At 45.7% G+C, this 22,911-nt stretch overlaps 1 protein-coding gene across 8 annotated transcripts in view; it reads left to right on the forward strand.

Annotated features, from left to right (window-relative positions):
• Prkag2 (protein kinase AMP-activated non-catalytic subunit gamma 2) overlaps nucleotides 1–22,911 on the forward strand; it is a 366,379-nt gene that overhangs the window by 334,706 nt on the left and 8,762 nt on the right. For 6 of the 8 annotated variants that reach the window (XM_060374088.1, XM_060374089.1, XM_021657793.2 and 3 more), the window contains 6 exons: nucleotides 4,819–4,925; nucleotides 14,119–14,200; nucleotides 15,858–15,916; nucleotides 17,514–17,559; nucleotides 19,440–19,494; nucleotides 20,657–20,783. In XM_060374088.1, coding sequence (XP_060230071.1) covers nucleotides 4,819–4,925; nucleotides 14,119–14,200; nucleotides 15,858–15,916; nucleotides 17,514–17,559; nucleotides 19,440–19,494; nucleotides 20,657–20,783 — 476 coding nt within the window. The remainder of the gene's footprint in view (nucleotides 1–4,818; nucleotides 4,926–14,118; nucleotides 14,201–15,857; nucleotides 15,917–17,513; nucleotides 17,560–19,439; nucleotides 19,495–20,656; nucleotides 20,784–22,911) is intronic. The other 2 variants (XM_021657796.2, XM_060374092.1) reach the window with 1 other exon arrangement.

Here is a 22,911-nt window from a genome sequence, read left to right on the forward strand (position 1 = left end):
GTGGGGTGGGTTCTTTGTTTGGTCTGGTTTTTTTTTTTTTTTTTTTTCCTGTTTAACCCCAAATTACTTATTTTTCTCTCTTTTTAAATGCAATTTGGGGCTTCACTGTGATACAAAGGACAGAAGAGGCTCCTCTGAGAATCAGAAAGCTGCATAAACACCACTGCGCTCTGGATCAGTGGTGGTCTGTCCTCCATCACACCATGGACATTTACCATTTGTGTCACCTGTTTACCATTTTGTTTAATTTTGAAATATTTCTCTCATTTTTTAAGAACACTGTAGATCTTCCTCAAAAGTCAGTCTACTCATGAGAAAAGCATCAGGCTTCTAGTGGTCAGGCATTCTCCAAAGGCCCCCACAAGTTGCCACAGCCAGAGACACCTGAGGAGACATGGCTGAGCGTGGTGTGGAATGCTGGTAAGACAGAAACAGCACATGAGGGCAACCAAGGAAATCTGAGCAGTGTGGACTTTGGGTATAACTGGCTTGTGCTCACTCTGTGGGTTCACTTTGTAAGCAGTATACCATAGTAAAACAAGATGTTAACAGTGGGGAACATGGCTTCCTGTGACCCAGAGGCTGCATAAGACATCTTTTCAGAGGGAGTTTGGCTCCCCACCCCTTCCTTTAACCCAGAAGGCACAGATTTTTAACAAGGCCTCCTTCCTCAATCAGAGTGATTAGAGGCTGCAGTGGGAGGCAGGCAGGCAGAGCCAGAGCAGACTCTGGACTGTGTGAAGACAGACATGAGCACCATAGCTTACACAGGTTTATGGAACCCAACTGTTCACCTTCTGAGTGTGGGCTTCTTAGAGGAGACCACAACACAGAAAGGAGAATACGGACCCTGAGGAAGATATCCTCAGCCTGGTGATAAAGTTGATGAGATAGCCACATTGGCTATTGTGTCCTTGATGTGAGGTGAGGAAAACCCCAGATTGTCTACCTGCCCTTAAGAACTGTGGGAAGTCTAAGTGACTGCTGTGGAGGAACGAAAGCAGGCATGGTGATTATGGGCTATTATGACTGGGCTCCATGAAGGGAAAAATAAAGAAGTCCTAATGATCTTTTTTCCTTTCTGTTCCTGACAAACACCATGACCAAATCAATATGGAGAGGAAAGGGTTTATTTGCCTTTAACTTCCAGGTCACAATCAATCATTGAGAAAAGTCAAGGGAGAAACTTAGGAACCATGGAGGGACACTGCTTACTGGCATACTCACAGGCTCAAGCTTAGGTAGATTCTTTCTATAGCCCAAGGGATGATGGCGCCCACAGTGGCAGTTAACAATCAAGACAACCTTTCTTGGACTAGCCATTGGACAGTCTGACTAGGCAATTCCTCAGTTGAGGCTTTCCTGTCAGGTGACTCTAGGGTATGTCAAGTGGACACCTAATAAGTGAAAGCTGATAATCCTGTGTCAGGGTTGGTTTATTATTTGTGACAAGCATGCTGGAGCAGCTGTATGATGAATCTCACCTGTGTACTTATGTGTATTGGGCACTCCTCCAGGTGTGTCTGAGGTCACTTCCGGAGAGAATCAACTGAGGAAAAAACTTTTATTCTGGATGTTGTGGCTGGTACCATTCCATAGGTGGGCCCAAAGGGAATAAAAGAAAAAGCCCACAGAACAGCACAGGCCTGTGTTAGTTAAAGTGCTGTACTTCACATGGGTACACTGCCTCAAAAAACAGGGACTTATAAACCTTTGGCAGTGGGAGGGGCTTCAGGGGTGAATGTGTTTGATTCCCTGGGGCTAGGAGTGCCAGAGATACTTCATTTACATGAAGCAGCACAGTCCTTTCGTAAGAAAGGGAATGCAGTACTTAATTATCCTGTGGGGGGAGGGTAGAAGAAGAACTCCAGGAACAGAAAAAGATCATTGGTTGAAAGCTAAGGCACCAAGACGTCTCATTATCGTGGAGGGTATTTCTAGGAACCCCCCCAGGTGTGCACACTGAACAGGTTTCTTATCAGGAAAGAGTTGGGCCTATAATCTCTCTGAGGGCTATGTGACACTTCTTAGAGGATCTGAGGGTTCCCAGAGCCAGAGGAGAGGAGGGAACCCAGCTGAAGAAGGGAGTCAGTCTTGTCATTTTAGCATGGAGCTCAGGGGCTTTTTGGTAATGCCAGACTTCGACCTTAACTGCAGGGTTCCACAGTTGATAAGCCTTTGGGACAGAGATGTAGGGAATATGCAAGTGTTGATGATACCGTGACACTTGGAGGCTTAACAGGCTCTTCTACTGGGCGCTCAAATGACTAGAATGCCAGTAAGAATCGGATTCAACACCATTCATGTCACACTCTGGCAAAGAATTTGTGCCCGATGGAGGAAATTTCAAGGCAACACAGCGTCCATCTGTGGTACAGGCATTGTTTGCTGCTTTTATAATCAGAATGTGAGCAAAAATGAAAGCAGAGAAATTTGAGTGACTTCAGTCTGCTCAGAAGAGAGGTTCTCATAAGGTGGAGTCAAGGAATATGCAGCTGCTTTGCGGCTCTGGCTGGCCTGGAACTCACAGACATCCACCTGCCTCTGCCTTCTGTGTGCTGGGACTGTAGCCGTGTGTCACCATGCCCAGCTTGTCATTAATTTTACAGGCACAGTAGTTGAGTTTGTGTTGAGCCTGGGAGGAGACCTGGGCTTGGATGTCTAAGCAGTTAATGGGAGCCTTTTAGAAATGAAGGGTGGAATGTTTCCGTTTTAGGAGGGATACTCAGGTGTCAGGTTGACAACAGTAGATTTATGATTATTCATCTTATTTCAGTTTTTATTTACTGTGTGTGCATGAGGTGAAGCAAGGATGATGTGACGTGCATACGTGGTGGTCAGAGAGTGACTTTGTGGCCTTGCTTCTCTTCTTCCACCTCTATGTAGGTTTCAGGCAGCAAACTCTGGTCATCAGCTCTGGTGCAAGTACCCTGACTGTTGAGCCACCTCACAAGCCCTGTGATTGTTAATTGTCAACTTCGCTAGCCATGAAACACCTGAATTGATGTAACACACTTCTGAGTGAGTCTGAGAGGGGATTTCTAGAGGAGTAACCAAGAGGATAGACCTACTCTAACCAGGAGAGCCAGTGGAATAAAAAGAGAAAGAAGGGCTGGCTGGAGGGATGGCTCAGCAATTACAGGTGCTTACTGGTCCTCCAGAGGACTGGAGTTCAATTGCTAGTGCCCACCCTGGGTAGCTCACAACCACGTGTATCCAGCTCCAGCAGATCTGATGCCCTCTTCTGGCTTCTGTAGACACATGCACTCATGTGGCATACACTCAGCATAGACACACATACACCTAAATATTTTTCAGTCATGAGGAATTAAGTGGTTACATTCAAAATATGTCTAACATAAAATTTACAGATTTTATTTAAAAATAGGTTTAATCAATCCTGCTACGTAGGTTTTTTAGAAATATTTCTTTTAGACACGTACAGTGTTCAGAGTTCTTATGAAAAGCCTGTTTTGTCTGCTTGGCTTTAGTGGGGATGCTGGTGCTCAAATGCAGGGCCTTGTTCCTGAGAAGCAAATACTCTACTGCTGATCCACACTCTGACCCAAAAGGCTTGATTTAACTCCTGAAACAAGTGTCCTGTAAAGTGCCCTTCGGGGTTATATTTTGTTATTGCTAGTGTCTGTCTTGATTTCACTTGTCTGAATCCTGGACTCGTACTTATTTAGCAGGCAGCTGGTAACTTGGGTGCTGGGTAAGTGCAGTGTACAGAACTGATTTTGCCCATAGAGCAGAAAACCCCGCTACTGTGATGGTAGAGGTGGATCAGAGCCTCCCTGACTTCTCCCCTAGCCTCTCGGTGTTGCTGTTCTTTCTGGGAAGGACCCTGTTTTTCTGGTAGGTAAGGATTTCGAGAATCAGTGTCGCCCGCTTACTCATGTGCTCAGCCACCACTGGCTCCAAGCCCTCGCAAGCCTACACCTTGTGCTCGGCAGTGTGCTCAACCGCGTGAGGACAGCATTCGTGGTGGTTCCTGCAGTGTTTCCCGTGGGGGCTCCTGACACACTGGGAGCTGTGAGGGACAGGTGGCAGGGGCCGAGATGTGCACATCCTTTCTGTCTAACCCCTGTTCCAGTTCACCATCTCTGCCCATAGGCATTTGGTAGTTGTGCTTCAGGGCAGAAAAACTACAGGTAATACCCGAAGAATAACCCTTGACCCGTAGGGCATGGGCGCTGTCTCCTGCTGGAAGACAGATCTGTACCCAGGATCTTGGAGCATCTTTCCTCACGCCTTTGCCTCCAGTTATGTCAAACTGTAACCTGTTGGTGGGGCAGCCTTATTTTGAGGGTTTCTACCCTTGTCTCACCTTTTGGTCTTAAGAGTCAGCTTTGGGAAGAACCTGCACTAAGCCATATGCAGTGGTTATTTGTAAGCTGAATTAGTTAATTAACTGCTGGAGTGAGAGTTCGATCATTCAAAGAGATTGTCAAGGAAGGAAGATAGAGTTTATACTGTACAATCCGCGTCAACAAGATAGAAAGTGAAAGTTGATAAGAAAAATAACGTAGCGTCTTCAGAGGAAGACTCCATTGAGAGACTGCCTGCCTGCCCACAGGCATTTGGGGGTCATGTGTATCATATGCAAATAGTTGGGGGGGCTCTTTTCAACCTGTAAGCCTTTCTCTCACCCCACCCCATCCTGTTATGCCACCTAGGACTTCCAGCACAGTCCTGAGGTAGAAGGAATAGCCTCTTCTCATCAAGTTCTTAGCAGTGGGTCTTCTGGATACATCGTCTCCATCCGCTGAAGTGGGAGCAGTTTTTTAGAACTGACCCATTGCTTTTTCTTTTTAGCAGAAGACTCAGAAAGTGGCGTTTATATGCGATTCATGAGGTCACACAAGTGTTATGACATCGTTCCAACCAGTTCAAAGCTTGTTGTCTTTGACACTACGCTGCAAGTGAGTATACCTGGCTTCTGATAGCTCACGGGGGCACCTGTTGGCACAGTGATTCAATCCAGCAATGGCAGCGAGCCTCTCCGGAGCTCTTTCAGGCCTTGGGCTGAGGTTTTGTCTGAATCCCCATGGTAACCTCATAAGGAACTCACTATGGCTGAGCAAATTCTACTAACACAGAAATTGAATTCTAGCTTAACATAAATCAAAGCTTAGTCCACAGACTAAGTGTGGTAAGTGGTAAGTGTGGTGTGGTAAGGTGTGGGATTTGAACCAGGCCTGTCTGCCATGGGTTGGAGCCTAAACCTATTTGTACTAAACTGTCCTGCCTTCCTGGGGTCTGATTGTCTTTCTTGGTTATTCAGTAAATATATGATCAATATTAGAAAAGATGTTGAGGTGGATAATTTCTTGAAAAAGAACTTTATTTGTCTATTCCAACAGGAAATTTTAACCTGATCATTTTACTCTTAAATTTGTGTTTATTGGCGCTCGTTTTTTTTTTTTTTTTATCAGTATGGCTTATAATTGCATTTGAAAGTTCTAAGTTACATGTTCACTGTAATAATCATGTTATATCCAGTGAATGATATACATATGCATACATGTGCATGCACACAGACACACCACATCACCAGATTGCTTTTACTTGTGTTACAAGAAGAAGATACTAAACCAAGAACTTGTGGGCGAGTGGCTTATGAAGGGTATGCTTCCCCAGGAAAAAAACCCCAACTGTATGGGAAGAAAGAGAAGGCACCCAAAGCCAGCATGATGTGATTTCAACAACAGCCTGCAGGGGGCAGACTCGACCTAAACCAAAATGGAACCCTGGGCACCCAGAAAAGTTTATCCAGAACTGACCTGGGAGAGGCCTACCTGGCTTCTCCAGCTTTACCTGGCTGCTTTTCACCTCCTACCGCTGCCTTTTTCCTACATGTTACATGTTAGAGGAAGCATCAGACCACTGGAACCATTCTTCCTGCCTCTGTTCCTGTCACATGGAACCAATCGGAAGACAGAAGTGGTTTTTGCTTTTGCTTAATTGCATTGCCAAAAGTTTTTTCTTAATTTATGGAAATACAGTTGGTTTTGTAAGTGGGCTTTAACACATGTGAGCTGGCAGATTCTCACTGAATCTGATAACCCTCGGGTAACCCTTAGGGTCTTCTCAGGTGATCCTCAGGGTCCCTGTAAGCCCCTAAGACTCTCTGATCCTTTGACATAGGACAGAAAGCAGACATATGATTACAATAGGAAAAGTGGGCCTTACAAAGTTATTCTAAGAAATGTCTCTACAGCTATTGATACAGATTTCAGTAGATAAATCACTAGACATTCCAAGTCCCCAAAATAAACTACTGGCCCAGCCCACTGCACCCTCAGCCCTGTCTTCCCCACTCATCCTTTCAGAAGCAGCAGCTCTTGACCTTTCACATTTAAGTAAACTGCCACAAGTACCAATCCACTGTTTATCTAGATTTTACTGTGCCCTGGGGTTGACTCTTTGGAATTAAGAATTTAGCCAGGATGAGTAATATGTGAAAAATTTCCGGATGCCCAAGGTCGGTAATACTGTAAGAATCACTTTTGCCGTTAGCCGAAGCCGTGTGCACATCCTATCCAGAAGTCATTTATCCTGTGAGTCGCTGAGCTCGGAGGGAGCTAGAATTGATAAACAAGGAGACGCAGCATGTTGGTATTGGTTAGAGCAAAAGAGGAAGATGTACGTGAAGTTCTCGACAAAGACCAACTACAGTAGTGGTCCTTAACACACCCCTGAGAGCTAAGAAAACAGGCAGGGACCAAAGTGACAGAAGGGCCTGAATGCCCCCCTGTATCCAGAGGTGTATCAGCGTTTTGGCTGCTTTGTGGGTTCCTTTTTCTGCCACCCTTATTTTACCCTTCAAAGCCCCCAACACTTGGTAGGAGAGAAACAAGGTCAGAAGGGAAAGGGGCGTTGATATTGTTAGACTTTCCTGCTGACTAATGCGTTGAGCTCCTTGGGGCAGGTTTGATCTTTGCTATCAGGATGTTCAGTTTCTTCTACTTGTGTCTGTGCACGACCACTTGACAAAGAGCAGCCGACTGCAACAGCAACCGGCAGCAAGAGCAGCACCTGCTGCCGCCTCGGGCTGTAGCACTTAGATACTCCCTCAAGAGTCCCCAGAATTCCAAGCATGGTACACTTGCAGGAACTCTCTGCAGCTGGCAAAATCCTATCTCTGCCAGAGCATGAGGCAAAGCATAGTCAGTCATAGACAGCCTGAAGCAGCCCCATATTCCACACCTGGGATTAAAACAAAAACATATTCCCAAAACATTTCTGTGTTTTTAAAGAAACCAAAATTCTCAGTACACAGAGCTCTCTGTTGAGTTAATGACTTCCGAAATGGACACATCACAGCACGCGGGAGACACAGGCAGGCAGATCTCTGTGAATTCTAGGCCAGCCTGCACTACAGGACAAGTTCCAGGATAGCCAGGGCTACACAGGGAAGCCCTGTCTGGAAAGAAAAGGAGGAAGAGGAGAATAAGAAAAGAGAGCAAGGTGTAGTGGCACACACCTGCATGCCAGCACTTGGGAAATAGAGGCAGGAGGATTAAGAGTTCAAGGTCATCCTTAGCTATATGCTAAGTTAGAGGCCAGCCTGGGCTACTTGAGAGAAGAAGAGACAAGAAAGGAAGAAGTTTGTTGAAATTTTATGTTTTGTTTTATTGTGGGTTTTGTTGTGGGTTTTTTTGTTTTGTTTTGTTTTTTGAGACAGGGTTTCTCTTCATAGCCTTGGCTATCCTGGACTCACTTTGAAGACCAGGCTGGCTTTGAACTCACAGAGATCTGCCTGCCTTTGCCTCTCCGAGTGCTGGGATGACAGGAGTGTGCCACTGTGCCCGGACTGTTTTGTTTTTTAAAGGGGGATGTAAAACAGCATGTGTAATGATCACAGTTATAAAAGGCTTAATGGACCTGGTGAACAAAAGAAAGCCATTTCCAAGGCAACTAAAAGGGAGATGCTCCAAGGCTAGAGGATAGCACTGACAAGTAAGAACAGAGTGGAACACTGTGCCACCTATAGACAAGGGAAGAAGAACATTCTTGCACAAGGCTTTCCAGCTTGGATCTTGGGAGATCAACTCAGCCACCCATCTAAGTTTAATACTGTCATTAACTGAAGGGTCCAAGACTCCCCTTGCTATCCCTCAGACCCAAGGAGGCAGAAATCAAACCTATAGTATAGAATAGTGCCCACTAAGGGGTTATCATCACCACCACACCCTGGAATGGCCCATCATGCTGCCCATGGACACTGTGAAACATAGCCACAGGCCAGCTGTTTCCAGCCCGAGCTCCTGCCAGAGGAAGACACTGCAGGCATTGGTGTCATCACACCTCAGGGAAGGCAAGCACCGTCTCATGTGACGGTAGAGCAGCGCCATGAACACCACAGCCAGCTCAGGTCGGGGAATGCTAAGGCAGAGCTGCATGGTTAGCTGTTGAGTCTCTGCTGGACCCAGCAATGAACCAGGAACGGCTTCCCAAATGGAAATAAATAGCCGTGCAGGCATGGTTGTATCGGGATGTCTTTCTGCTGTGGATTTTCTTATTGGTGGAGGCTCTGTGCAGCTGTCTAAGCACTGACCTTTCTGTGTCATAGGCCCAGCAGAGGATCAGCTGAGCTTGCTACACGGGCTACAATCTGGGGGAAATTACTTCTAAAGGCCTTCAGTACAAGTGTCATTGACACATATAAATGTGTACCTGCAACCTCCAGAAGACCCAGTGAGAGTCGTGTGGTGACAGCTGGTGTCATCAAACTCCGTACGCCCCCAGGATGCTCTACCTGTTCTTACCCTCAAGCCAGCAAGCCCCTGGAGAGCTTCCTGAGGTATTAGGGTCACCCACTCAGGGCCAGAGGAGACAGCCACAGCCTGAGCCCACAGCCTGAGCCCACAGCCCCGCTCTGCTTTTGGCGACCCAAGCTCTCGCTGACCCACCGCCTGTTCCCTGTTCCCAGAGCTCCCGTGCTGACTAGAGGACTGGAACGGCATTCTGGGTCAGGGCCCATGTCCAGTTCCTCATGTCCCACTTTGCAAGTCCCCTCGAGAGGGCACCCAACATGGAACTCTGTATGTGAAAGTGTCATGGCCATAGCCCAGTGTTCCAGGTAAGATGGCCCAGACTGGAAAAAGCTAGAGGACAGGACCCTCGTATTTAATGGCTAAAGTTGGGCTTTGGGCCATTAAAGTTCTTGTTAAATAGCTAAATGAGAAGGTTGGATCTGTTTCATTCCTGGGATACGAATCAGTTAGCTACCATCAAAGATCCCTGTGGAGGCAGACCATTCTAATTCCCGCTGCTCCCTGGTTGCCCTTGATGGGTACCTGCACCTGTCTTGGCTTGACCCCTGCACTGGCTGTCTTCTGCCCAGGAATACCGTTCCCATGAAACCAGCAAGGCTGTTCCAGGCGCCGTATGCTGCTGTGTGTTTGGCTCACGGAGCTTAGTGGCACCGCACTGCTCTAAGTTAAGATACATCCTCAACAGCTCCATCCTTCCACAGCTTATAGATTGTGTGTCCCAGGGCTCAACATGCAGATTGCCCTTGAGGAATTAGCGTGTGTTCCTGTCTTCATGGTCCTTTGGAAGTGACAGTATCACAGCCTCGTTCACCATGGCTTGAGCATGTCCTGAACTGAGGCAGCAGATGAGCAGCTAGAGCCTCTTCAGCTTCATGGGCTAAACAGTAATTAAGCAGTTTCTGATAAGCCCTCCTGTAGCGGGCCATTCACTGGCTGGGTGTTACATTCCTTTCTGGCCTGCCCCACGCATCCACTCCAGGTTTCTGCAGATGTAAGAGAGCGAGGTGTAACAGTTCATTCTGTGTGTAAGCTATTTCCTGCTGTAGGGCATGGTGAAACCTGTCCCCAGCAAGAAAGTGGCAAGGCTGGCTGGGGTTGTCTTGAGAAGAATGAGTGGCCTGTGTCATGTTCATCCAAGAAAGCTTGTCACAGGGTTTCAAGCCAGCCATGAGAGGCTGAGGGTAAGGCCAGCCTCTGGAATGTGCAGGTCAAAGCTATACCCCAGCACTTAGGAAACAGAGGCAGGAGAATTGCTGCAAGTCAGGCCTGGTCTACACAGTGAGTTCTTGGCCAGCCAAGACTGTATAGGAAGACCATCTCAAAAAGTGGGGAGGAGGGATGAAGGGGAGTTAAAATGAATATACACACACAAGTGTATGTCCATGTCATCAAAACTAAAATAGAAGGCTATTCTGAAAAGCGGGATGCACATTATAATTTTAATTTGAGATGAAAATTAAGATGCACAAGGAAAAGTGGTTATTCAGTTAGTCTGGGTCAGGGCCCATGTCCAGTTCCTCATGTCCCACTTTGCAAGTCCCCTCGAGAGGGCACCCAACATGGAACTCTGTATGTGAAAGTGTCATGGCCATAGCCCAGTGTTCCAGGTAAGATGGCCCAGACTGGAAAAAGCTAGAGGACAGGACCCTCGTATTTAATGGCTAAAGTTGGGCTTTGGGCCATTAAAGTTCTTGTTAAATAGCTAAACAAGGAAGGAAGGGAAGGAACTGGTCCCCTTGCTCAAGATTGGTGCCCTGGTATGGCTGTAGAAAGTGGAGCCCTTCTACTGTGCTGCTTTCATTGTCAAGGAAAATGGTCATGAGCCAGAAAGGGTGAGATAAATAATGATTAGAGGAAGATCCTTTAGAGATTATGGAATGTTGTCTCTGTACAAAACCGAGTCTGATTTCTGCACAGATGAATCACATCCTGATGCAATAAGAGATAGTAGAGATTACCAGGCTGCCTGCAATGTTGGAAGTGCTGTGGAGAACAGATCTGACACTGAGACCGGAAAAGGAGAGTAGTCCTCCAGCAGCATGAGTGGGACTCGCACGCTTCCGTGGCACACCCATACCACACACACACAGAACCAGTGCTTGAGCCACGTGTGCTTTCGGGCATGCCTGTGATCACAGTACTCGCCAGGTTGAGACAGGAGCATCAGAAGTTTGAGGCCAGCCTGGGCTACAAAACTCCATCTTTAAAACAAACAAACATGAATTGGTACTATTCAGTCCCCTCTTCCATGTTTAATTTCACAGCCCAGGGAACATTGTAAGTGACGTACTTGGGAGCAGGGGTTTTAGGCTGATTGATCATGAGAAAGCCGGAATTTCCTCCTGCTTTCAAGTAGTCAGTCAGCCTACATAAATATTGACCCCGCCCAGCTGGAGAGCTGGCTCGGTGGTTAATCAATCACACCTGCTGCTCTGGGATCCAGGTTCAGTTCCCAGCACCCACATGGCAGCTCACAACGACCTGCAATTCCAGTTCTAGGAGATCCCAACACCTTTTCTTACCTCCACGGGCACTGCATACCTGCAGTGTGCATACAGACATGCTGGCAAAACACATAAAAGAAAAATAAAATCTTTTTTAAAAATTAAGCTCCCACTTCCATAGGTTTCTTCTGCCGGGTGGATGTTTTTCCACTCTTAATGTCAAAAATAGTGCCTCATCTAACATCTTTGATTAAAAGAATTCCACTCCCAAAATTAATCCAGCAGGGACAGCCTGTAGTACAAACAACAGGGATGGTTTTTGTGGTTCCTAATAAAAGCTGTGCTCAAACACTGTATTAGTCAGGGTCACTGTTGCTGAAACAGAGCACCATCACCAGAAGCAACTTGGGAGGAAGAGGGTGATTTTGCTAACAGTTCCGTTGAAAGCATTGAGAACAGGAACCTGGAGGCAGGAGCTGATGCAGAGGCCGTGGAGGGTGCTGCTTACTGGACTGCTCCCGCTGGCTTGCTCAGCCTGCTTTCTTATAGAACCCAGGACCACCAGCCCAGGGATGGCCCCACCCACAGTAGTCTGGCCCCTCCCCATCAGTGACTAAGAAAATGCCCTACCAGCTTGCCTGCTCTTATGGAGTCATTTTCTTAATTGAGTCTCCCCATCTCAGATGATCTTAGCTTGCATCAAGTTGACATAAAACTATCCAGTGGCAAGGACTCTGTTGCATGGTTTTTGATCACTTTCCCCTGGCAGGGCTGCCTTGCCAGGTCACCGAGGAAGAGGATGCACTCACTCCTGATGTGACTTGATGTGCTTGAGTGGGTTGAGGGGGAAGGCTCCCCTTTTTTGAAGGGGAGGGGAGGGGGAAGGAGGAAGAGGAAGGGAGGTGGAACCAGTAGGAGAGGAGGCTATAGCTGTGATGTAAAGTGAATAAGTAAATTAATTTAAAAACTATCCAGCTCAAACATATTTCTTAAAATAGTGCTCATGGGCCAGCAAGGTGTTCACTGGGTAAGGTGCTTGCCCCTAAGCTCAATAACCAGTTTTCAATCCTCAGGACCCATATGGCAGGAAGACCTGACTGCCACAGTTGTCCTCTAACTTCTACACATATACTGTAGCATGAGCCATCCTGTACACACACACAATAAGTAAATATAGTAAAAAAAAAAAAAAAAAAAAAAAAATGGCAATCATGTCAGAGAAGACCTAAAAGCATGTGTTTGTTAAATGGAGACAGAATAGCCCAGATAAACAACCTCAAAGGGAAGGGCTTGATTATGGCAGTTCCTCAGGTTGCCACAAACTGTCAGTCCTCCTGGTCTGGTTGGGACTGTGGCAGCATAGTGCATCATGGTGAGAACAGGTGGTGGAGAAGACCTATTCACCCCCATGGTGGTGGGAGACAAAGAGACAGAAGGGAAAGGGAAGGGCCAGGAGTGGTGAGCTGCTTGGAATCCTAAAACCCAGAAGGATCCCAAGTTCTAGACTAGCTTAGGCTGCACAGGAAGACCCTATCTCAAAGAGAAAGGCGAATAGGGTCTCAATGTCCTTTTCAGGGCCACACCCAGTGACCCCACTTCCTCCCACATAGGCATTTGGGGACCACTCTCGCTCCGGTCCACACTCCAGCAGCAGCTCTGAATAATGTTTTAGTGTTTCATGTGTGTATCTTGAATTATTAATGATCACGGGGTGTTTTCCTTGTTTGCATTTGTTGTTTAGAGAATTGTTTTCAGCCCTGAGCTTTTGGCTCTTAATAAATCAAGTGTGACACCTTACAGTATCCCTGAGGATGTTATGTTACAGTCGAACAAAGTGCCTTGTGTTAACACACAAACCAGTGATTGCGCTGCCTTGGCCCCAGAGCTCATGCTTGTCTCTAGTGCTGTAAAGTGCAGCGATAGCTACTGTAAGCCTTTCTTTCTCATCTTTGGGGGGGATGGGAAAACATAATTTGCTGTGATTTTTAATATACTAGCCAATTACCATTTCAAATACATGTATTATAACTATGTTTCAGATGAATTCTATCCATCACACATGGGAGAAATTAGGCTGATATTTAATTATTTTGTATGATCTTAATTATAGAAAATCTGTATATTTAGTTACAGCAAAGAAAAATAAAAAGCTAATTGCCTTTCAGTTTCCAAAAAAATAATCCCCACTCCTTCTACCAGATGTGACCAGCCTGCAGCCCGTAGGCCATGTGTGACCCAGAGTATGCTGCTGAGTGTGGCTGGGCACAAAATTGTAACCTTCATTCAAATCTTACAAGGACTGAAGAGACATCTGAGTGTTCAAATCATTTGCCACAAGTGTGAGGATCTGAGTGCAAATCCCCAGGACCCATGTAGCAGGCTGGCGTTGGTAGCATGCCTCTGTAATCTGTTGCTCCTATATAGAGAGATTGGAGACACAGATGGGTGGGTTTGTGGAAACGTGTCAGCCAGCTAGCCTGGTGTGGGAAGCGGCCAGCAACAAAGAAAACAGACTGTTCCAAACCAACACCTGAAGTCGTCTTCTAACCTCCGCACATGCGCACACCTACAGACAACACATACACGTACATGCAAAAGAAAAATGAGGGTTTTTTGTGATTTTTTTTTTTATTTGCTGGCACTGCTTTAGATGAGCTTTGCAAAGGTGACAGTGTCATGCTACAATTACAAAAGCTTAGATACATCGAAATAGCTTGAGGTATTTATTTACAGAAAAACATTTTGCTAACAAATGTTATTTGTAGCCTGCCAAACTCATACCACCTGTCATTGGTAATTCCTGGTAAGATTTGGTTGAACCCTTAGTTGAGGCTCTTTTCCTCCTGAAATGTGGACTTTAAAAGGATGTTTTGTTTTTTATTTCTCTGCAGGTCAAAAAGGCCTTCTTTGCCTTGGTAGCCAACGGAGTCCGTGCAGCGCCGCTGTGGGAAAGTAAAAAGCAGAGCTTTGTAGGTGAGTGGCATGTCTGGGGAAGGCTTCCTGAGAAGGGACCTTTCCAGCAGAGCGCTCCAGTAATTCCATCCCTGCTAGTTCAGCCTGACAGACACTTTCCAAACTGAAGAACATTCTGGCTTTTGCATACTGGACAAGACCAAACCACTAGTGAATTTAAGACAGTATTGTAACCTTATTGCAGTCTTTTTTGCTTTTCAGGTGGTTTGGGTTTGGGGGGGGGGTGGTTGTTGTTATGGGGAGGAGGGTAGTGGCTTTTCCATTAGCTATTTCTGAGCCTTCTGGAGGCTCAGGGAAGGAAGTCAGCACAGGTGTGGTCCGATGTCCTGGAGGCACTTGCTCCGGGCTGTGTCACTGCACATCATTACCTTGTAAATGACAGCAATTGTCAGAATTCAAGTACCATCAGTGTCTGCTAAATCGTTTAAGCTGAGTAATGCTGGGTAAGCCCTGGATACGGTGGTTCATGCCCCGTTATCCCAGCACTTGGGACAAAGAGGCAGGAGGATTGCAACAGCCTAAGCTGTCGCAAGACCTTGTCTTCAGTAGTCAAGAGCCAGGGATGTCATTCACGGTTACGGGGCTCGCTCAGGATGTGCGGGCCCTGCCCGTGACCCTAGCACTGAAAGGGGAAAGGCTCGAGCCTTCCGACTGGGTGAACCCTGTCTCAGCTGGCCACAGTCAGTAGCTGTTGCTCTAACATTCAGAACATTATTTTGAAATTAACTATTTAAGTACCCTCTCCCTCTGCACTGTACCGTTTTTCTGGAAAGCTTCCTTTTTTTTCTTTTTTTTTTTTTTTTTCACCGTCAACAGTTCTAGATTCCAGCAGATAGTAGGCATGAGTGAGTGGCAACTCTTTGCTAAACCCATTGTGTTCAGAATGCTTCTCAGGAAGCAGCCCAAGTACCCAGAAGTCCCACTTCCTCACACTTAGGGAATTCTCCATCTGCTGCTGGAGCCCATGCAGTTACAGTTCTTTGCGGTATTTTATGATCATTAGTTAGTTCTCTCTTAATCTGCCAATCATACTGTCCATTAAGTTTCAGTTTGCATTTCTAGTTTAGTGTTGGAAATACATGCTTTTTCTTTAGTGTACTAGACTGATCCTGAGGTCTTTGAGATGTATTTTGCAAGATTTTCTAGTAAATGTCGCAAGTTCACTTGCCACTGGAAGCTTTCCTTCTACATGTCTTTTTGTTTGTCTTTTTCCATGGGTGTGTGTGTGTTGTGAGTGTGTGTGTGTATATGAACTTTTGCATGTGATGGGGGGCAGTGTATATGCAAATTTACATGTGTGTGTATATGTATGTATACGCACGTTGTGTGTGTGTGTGTGTGTGTATGTGTGTGTATACACTCTATGGGAATGCATGTGTGTGGAGGCCCAAGATTGATGCCAGGAATCATCCTCTATCATTTGTTCACTTTATTCTTTGAGTCAGGATCTCTCAGTCAAACCCAGAGCTTGCCAGTATGCCTAGTCTGACAACCCAGTTTACTCTGGAGGTCCCCTGTCTCTGCTGTCTAAAGTGGGCCACTATATCTGCCAGTGTTTCTAAGGATCCAGACTCCTGTCCTCACACTTTGGTGCTTTAACCACTGAGCTACCCCCAGCCCCTTAGTTTTGTTTTTAACCTGTGATTCTTTGTTTCAGGAATGCTCACGATTACAGATTTCATAAATATACTACACAGATACTATAAATCACCTATGGTAAGCGGCATGGACCTCACTGTGTGTGTGGCCGGGGTGGGGTGGGTTTCCCCAGTATGTGTAATACATAGGAAGTCATTATAAGACTTCCAGTCCAAGTAATCAGTGAGCTTGGTCTCACGCCATTTATTTGAGGCTTGGAGAAGGCCTGAGGGTGGGGAGGGGGGTAATAACTGTTTTATTCAGCTTGTAGAGTTGCCCTTTCTCATTTTTTGCCCTGACATAAGTTCCTGCTGCTTGATGGTGGTGCAGCGTGGTGGTGTGTGCAGTAGTTATCTGCTAGGACCAGGAAGGGTGGTGCCTCCCCCACTTCTTCTCAGTGGTTGGCCTAGGCGCCTCACCCGGAGATAAAGTGGCTACAGGGCTTTATTTTTGCAGGCCTGGTATTCTGAGTTGATAGTCACTCATCATCATCCAGGATTTACATTTATTATTTATTTCAGTTCTGGGGGAACCCCAGGGCATTGAGCTTGCTAGGCCATCCTCCACAGCCCTAGCCCTTCCTTCATGGTTTTATAGCCACTATAAGGAAACTAGGAAAGAGGACATAGTAACCAAAATTGAAGAAATTCGGTTCTGACTCTTTCCTGCCCAGTTGGAAAAAGCTATTCTGGATACCATTGGTGGCAGACACCCTGGCACCTAGCCCAGATGTTCTAGAAGGGCGATTTGAACTGGAGCCCAGTCTGGCCTAATCAAACACTGCTTGGTTTTGGTCCTGTCTGCTGTGGTGGGGAGGACAGTTGTGTGTTCTACATAACTAGTTCTACTATACAGGGTATGGAAAAGGCAAATGTTTCTCCATTGTCCACTAACCTGCAGTATTTAACAAGGGAGCTTCTTCCAAGCAGTGTCTCATCGACGAATAAACCCAGCAAAGTGTCTTTACTCAGACTGAAACGGCCACAACATCGATGGGTTCTTACAGTCATGTTTGTGATCCATCATTTGATCAAACTGTCACCGAGTAGCACATGACTGTAATTCCCACATAAAATACAAAAGTGGATTTCTTCATGAGGAAAACTCTAGAAGGAAGATCTTTCTATGTAGGACACAAAAGTAGAGAGCAGACTGTGAGAGGGAGGGAGGGGCCTTAGGGAGCATGAGTGAGGAATAAGGAAGTATAAAGGAATATATATGACATGAAAATAGGGGAGGAAAGGAGACAAATCTAGAGGGAATAGGTGGGGGAGGCCAATGAAAAAATGACTAAGAATGGCATGTATTGATGCATACACACAAACCAGAAATGTCACCATGAAACCTATTAACTTTCAACTGCTTACTAATTTTTTTGATTAAAAAAAAATAGAAAAAAATGAAGTTTTTTTACACAACTGTAAATATTCTGTTATATGTGATAAAGGACATCAGATACCATATAGCAAATCTCTGTGGTCACTTATTAAATTAAAAATTAGAAAAAAAATCTATTAAAATGTAAGTATGTAAACAGGCTACAGCTGTTTTTTAGTACTTGAAAATACATCCTCCTCTGTCCCCGAATTGTCTCGTTATAAACAGATTAACAGGAGTGTAGCTGCGGGCCCCTTTTAATGGCAACCGTGTAGATACGGCTTTTTCTTATTTGCAGGTACAGATTTATGAATTAGAGGAACATAAGATCGAAACATGGAGGGGTAAGCACTGCTGCGCCTTAACCTCTTCAGTGTCTGGGAGAGATAATGCGTGAAAAGTGCGTTCTGCTGTCTCGGGTCGTTTCCTGCCCTTAATTATAGCCTGTTGGCTACAGCTCTCTGCTTGTTTCTTTTCCATTTTGAGGGTCTTCCATATTAACTGCATGCTGCTCATCTATGACTGACTGTGTTTCCAGTAGCCACACATGTGTGGCCTTACATAGGCCTGGAGCTGTAGAGATGAGTGAGCTGACCAGCGAGCATCGCCTCAGACATCTGGTCACCGTGGCCTGAGTCTAGGAGAGCAAGCTGTCCGATTAAAGCTGAATTATTCTTCTACCACTACAGCAAAACTGGGACAAGAAAGTTATATCTGAATGGTTCAGATGGAATTACAAGGAAATCATTTCAGGAACTCTTGGGCTGGGGAGATAGTTTGGGGAGTAAAGTGCTGCCTGTGCAAGCCTGAGAACCAGCACTCAGTCCTCAGAATCCTTGTTAAAAAAAAAAAAAAAGCCAAGCATGCAATGTGCACTTGCAGCCCCAGCACTGGAGGTGCAGTGACAGGGGGCTCAGTGATGAGCCGGCCTGGTTGAACCAGCAAGGCCAGAACCAGTGAGAGACTCTGTCCCTCAAAACACATGGTGGAGAGCTTTTGAGGTGTTCTCTGACCTACGCACACAAATATGCATACATGCAGATACACACACTCATATGGACAAAAGAACTGTTTGCCATACCAGAATTCACTCTGTACACTTATGTTATTTTTGCATACATCAGGACCAGATTTTAATCTCTTGCTGCCATCTCAAAGACTCATAGTGGACAGGGCAGAACATGGGACAAATCAGAGGACCACAACTGATCAGAGCCTAAGAGCCCTGGCCAGTGCTCAAGAAAAAGCCATAGCAGAAAGGGTAGGAGCACATAGGAAACTTTGTAGCTACACAGCAGGAATCTGGTTTTGCTCTTCCCATCACATGTGAGAGAATGACCAGCCTTCAGAGGTAGCTGAGAGAATGACCAGCCTTCAGAGGTAGCTGAGAAATTGCAACCTCTGCTGAGTTCTCCAGACCTCTGCAGGCCCTTTTAATTTCGTGGCTTTGAAAACTTGCCAAGGGGTGTGTTTTATTGAGCATGGCTTTATCAAGGCAAGCTAAATGAATTAAGGCAGCACAGCATCCAGATGGCCTGTCAATGACATGATTAACAACACCAAGACAGGCACTTCTCATCCAGTTGTGCTGTAGGCATTCTGTCGACCGGGGTTAGCTATATTTACACTCCTACTAGCTACAGTGATGTTTGAAGATGTGATAATAGCAGGATGGTCTCAGGTACCTTCTGTATGCCGACCTCAGCAAACCAAAGACAGTCGATTTCTTTACAAAGAAAACGTGCACATGCTGGCAAGATTCCCAACATGCCCTGGGTTTTGAGCATCGATTTAGTGAAATAAAACAAGATCATTTGAAGAACACCGGTTAAAGTGATACTGTCTCCCAGCTTATGAAAATCCACTCAAAGGGATTCCGTAAATGTTTTATTTCATGATAATAATGTGAACTTGATAGGACCCAATGGCAGCTGCCCATTTCTCTGCATCAGAGATTTTCCTGATGTTATCAGTGTCTGTGGAAATATCGGGAGGGGGGGTTATTCCTACATTTGATTTTTCTTTAAAGGCATGTCCTAAAAACAGTTGAGGCTGCTTAAAATAACCATGACTGCAATAGTAGTTTGAGGTAAATTAAATTATCTTTTATTTGAGTTTCTCATTCATCTAGTTATTTTCTGTCAGCTGAGGATATTTGAATGTAAAGCAGCATTGCACACAGCAGATCTGTAACTAACTGCCTGTTTTCCTTCTACAAATGCAGAGTTGTACTTACAAGAAACCTTCAAGCCTTTGGTGAATATTTCTCCAGATGCCAGGTAAACATGGAAGCTTTTTCTCCCGCACTTGAAAGCATTCTTTGCCATTTAGGCGTTTTATTGCCATGACGGATAACTAGAAGTAGACAGACATAACCCCCAGTCTTCATAGGGCCAGCCTCCTTAATCCAATACTATGCCAGAGGTTGAGAAGTGTTGGAAATCACAGCAAAGCCAGGCACGTAGTTAACACATAGTTGGACTCCTGGCACTCAGGGGAGGCTGACCTAGGAGGGTGGCAAGTTTAAGGCCAACCTAGCTACAGGCTTAGTAAGCATAAGGCTAGCCTGGACAGCTTATCAAGACCTGAAGCAGGAAAAGGGAGTAGAGTGAGGAGTGGAACAGTCATATAAATACAAGTAATTGGTAATAGGCTGGGAGGTTGGTCATCCAGGCCAGTTTTGAACATCTAGCTCTTCTGTGGCAGTGGCAGTAGAGGAATCCTATTACAGCTACTGAACTCAGTGTTTCACTCTTAACCCCCAGCATTCGGTCTGAGAAGCTAGACACTGGGATTAGTGATGGAACATTCTCACAGTGATTTCAGTGCAGACCAGAGCCAGCCTAGAAGGAGCAGGAAGGACAAAGCAGGACCAGGCCCAGTCTGGTGGGAAAGCAGCTGCTGGGCTCAGCCTTTGGCTCTCAACACAAGACAGACAGAGTAGGAAATACCGTTAAAGCCTAAGAGTTCTAGAGAGAGAAGACACTTGTTCTTGTTACCTTATTTCCAGATGGCAGGGGAAGATACACCCCATGGGCCTCTTGGCAAAGGTGGCAGAGAACTATGAGGACACTCAAATAGGGCAGTTCCCCAGGGTGTGCTGGCAGAGCAGGCAGGTGCCCTGGGAGTCTGGTACCCAGCCTCAGTGCTGGGCTCACTGCTGGCTTTCCTGAGGGCTCGCGCCTTGCCTCTTTCAAACACAATCCCTGGGCACGCTATTAAAATCCTGCCATTCTGGGGGTCCATGTTTCCCTCTTGAGTTCGAGATACACCAAGATGGACGGAGATCTCCCATGTAAACCTTTGCCATGACTACTCTAAGCTAATGAACTTCAGTCTGTTAATATAAAAGTAGTGAAAATACTGTAAAACAGGGGTGGTCCAAAGTTTTTCTGATTTTTCTTGAAAGCCTCCTAATGATTCTAATGGCTTTTCCCGCAGCCTCTTCGATGCTGTATACTCGTTGATCAAAAATAAAATCCACAGATTGCCAGTTATTGACCCTATCAGTGGGAATGCACTTTATATACTTACCCACAAAAGAATCCTCAAGTTCCTCCAGCTTTTTGTAAGTAGTCCCTAAAGATACAGTTGTATTAGCTGTCACTTACGTCAAGTAAACGGACTCCTGTCGCTCTTGGTAGAGGAAAACGTTAGTTCCAAGGTCTCCATTTCACATTTCGGTTTCTCAACTCACTACCGTGTGCGCTGTGTGCTGTCCACGTTGACGACAGCTCAAATGCCGTCATTTCTTAGTCCTAGTATTAAAGTAATAAAAACGGGGAATGTTCCTTGAAGATGGGCATTGTATCGCCTCCATGCACGGGGAGCTAAAGCAGTTTGTAAGTCAGTCTCGCCGAGGTCTGCTGCACGAGATGGGTGGAGCCAGGGCTTAGGGCAGAGATTGCTTTGTTTGAGGACATGGTTTGCGTTTGTTGAGGACATGGTTTTAGAAACATGAGCAAAAAAAAATAAAATCCACCATCTGCGGGGTTATATCATTCTCAGCTGCAGTGGCCAGAGACTACGAAGGCAGGTCAGATGGGAGCAAGAGACACCTCCCCAGTGGACTTCTGTGGTTTGTGTTCCCAACCTCTGAGACAGGTAGTATTAGAGGAGGCTCCACAGGAGCAGGAAAGCTCTGGGAGGCTTTTATGCCCCACCCCATCTATCACCTGTCTAAATGTGGAGTGAGGTCATCAGTTAGGAGGAGCAGCGCAGGTCCAGAAAGATCACTAAAGTCATCTTGCTGAAGGGAATAAATACTTAAAAGATGCTTCCAAGGGGCTTTCCCAGGATCCTGTCTGCAGCTTCCCGTCAGGAACCAACTAGGCGTGCAAGTCTACGGAAGGGCTCAAGTTGCTCTCCTGGATGCAGCCTTGCAGGGCTATGGGCTTACAGAGGTGTCAAGGGTTTAGTGATTGAGACATGCATTGGTAACCTAACTGGTCACATAGTTTAATAGAACATCCAGAGACACATTGCATTTTCTGCTTAAATAAATGTTAAAAGAATTTGTGAAAAGCCCATCACATTTACTAGGCAACTGAAGGAGAAAGAGCGAGCGAGGGTGTCGTCCATCAGTCAATAGCCAGGGAGTGTGACAGCCTTTCCTGTTGAAGTGTCATAGGACCAAGTGCTTGGGTGAAAGGGCAGGTGCTCAGTCCCTCAAGCCCATCTGTGACAGCAGGCCAATAGCTGGCACTATCTTGGGAGCTTTGTGCAACAGCTGCCTTCACGCAGCCCTGTCCAGTTGGTGATGTTAACACCATTGCTGGTGCACTCATCCAGTCTATAGAAAGAGGGTTGCCTAAATTTGGACCAATATGGCAGATAGAACCTTTGCAGCCAGAATATTTCGCCAGGGGTTCTCAGATAAAAATACATATCTTAAATAAAGAAACACTAATGCCCTAGCTTTTACTGCGTTGTCAGGGTCACTTTGGGGAAAGGGAGTGATGCCCCTCCAGGCATATGGAAAGCAAGCATTCTAAAACGGGAATATCACCTATGGAGATGGATTAGATGACCTAATAGGTCTTTCTCTCTCTTTTTTTTTTCTCTAAATTTCTAGGAGTCTCATGATTTGAATATTGATGAACTCTTTGACTTGAACATTTTGTTTCTTCTAATTGTTCATCTTTTCCTGATAATTATAAGGTACACCAGGAGGATGGCGTCAACTATGCCCTTTCTAAAAGGTGGATCTTTGAAACCATAAACTTACTTGTTCTATCCAACCTGATCCTAGACTTTCTTCCAGCTTATCCCTCCTCCTTTGAAATAGTCAGAAAAAGAAAGCTAAGTTTTAAAGCTTCTTTCTGCTGTGTTCAGTTGGCTTATTCTTTGTTCTTAATAGTCAGAAGTTGCATTCATTTGGGGAGTGTGCAGTCCATGGAGGTGGGATGGAAGGAAGAACAGCTTAGCCTCAGCCAGTCAGGCCTGAGATCTGCAGACACACAGGCCTTAGCACCACTTCAGGTCCCAGGGCCGAGTGTAGATTAAGAATAAAGCATTCTTTCTATGCTGGGTTTCAGCATAATTCCTGAGACAGACCTGTTGATCCCATCTTCTCCTCAATGCTTTGGTGAGAAGAAAGGGAAAACATGAATACACAGGATCATTTTTTGTAGGAAGATAAGGTGTAGAGCTATGAGTGGTTTGAGGGAGACAGTTGTGATATAGAATCCTCTGAT

This window comes from Meriones unguiculatus, chromosome 21 (genome assembly GCF_030254825.1).
Source record: "Meriones unguiculatus strain TT.TT164.6M chromosome 21, Bangor_MerUng_6.1, whole genome shotgun sequence".
Classification (NCBI taxonomy): Eukaryota; Metazoa; Chordata; class Mammalia; order Rodentia; family Muridae; genus Meriones; species Meriones unguiculatus.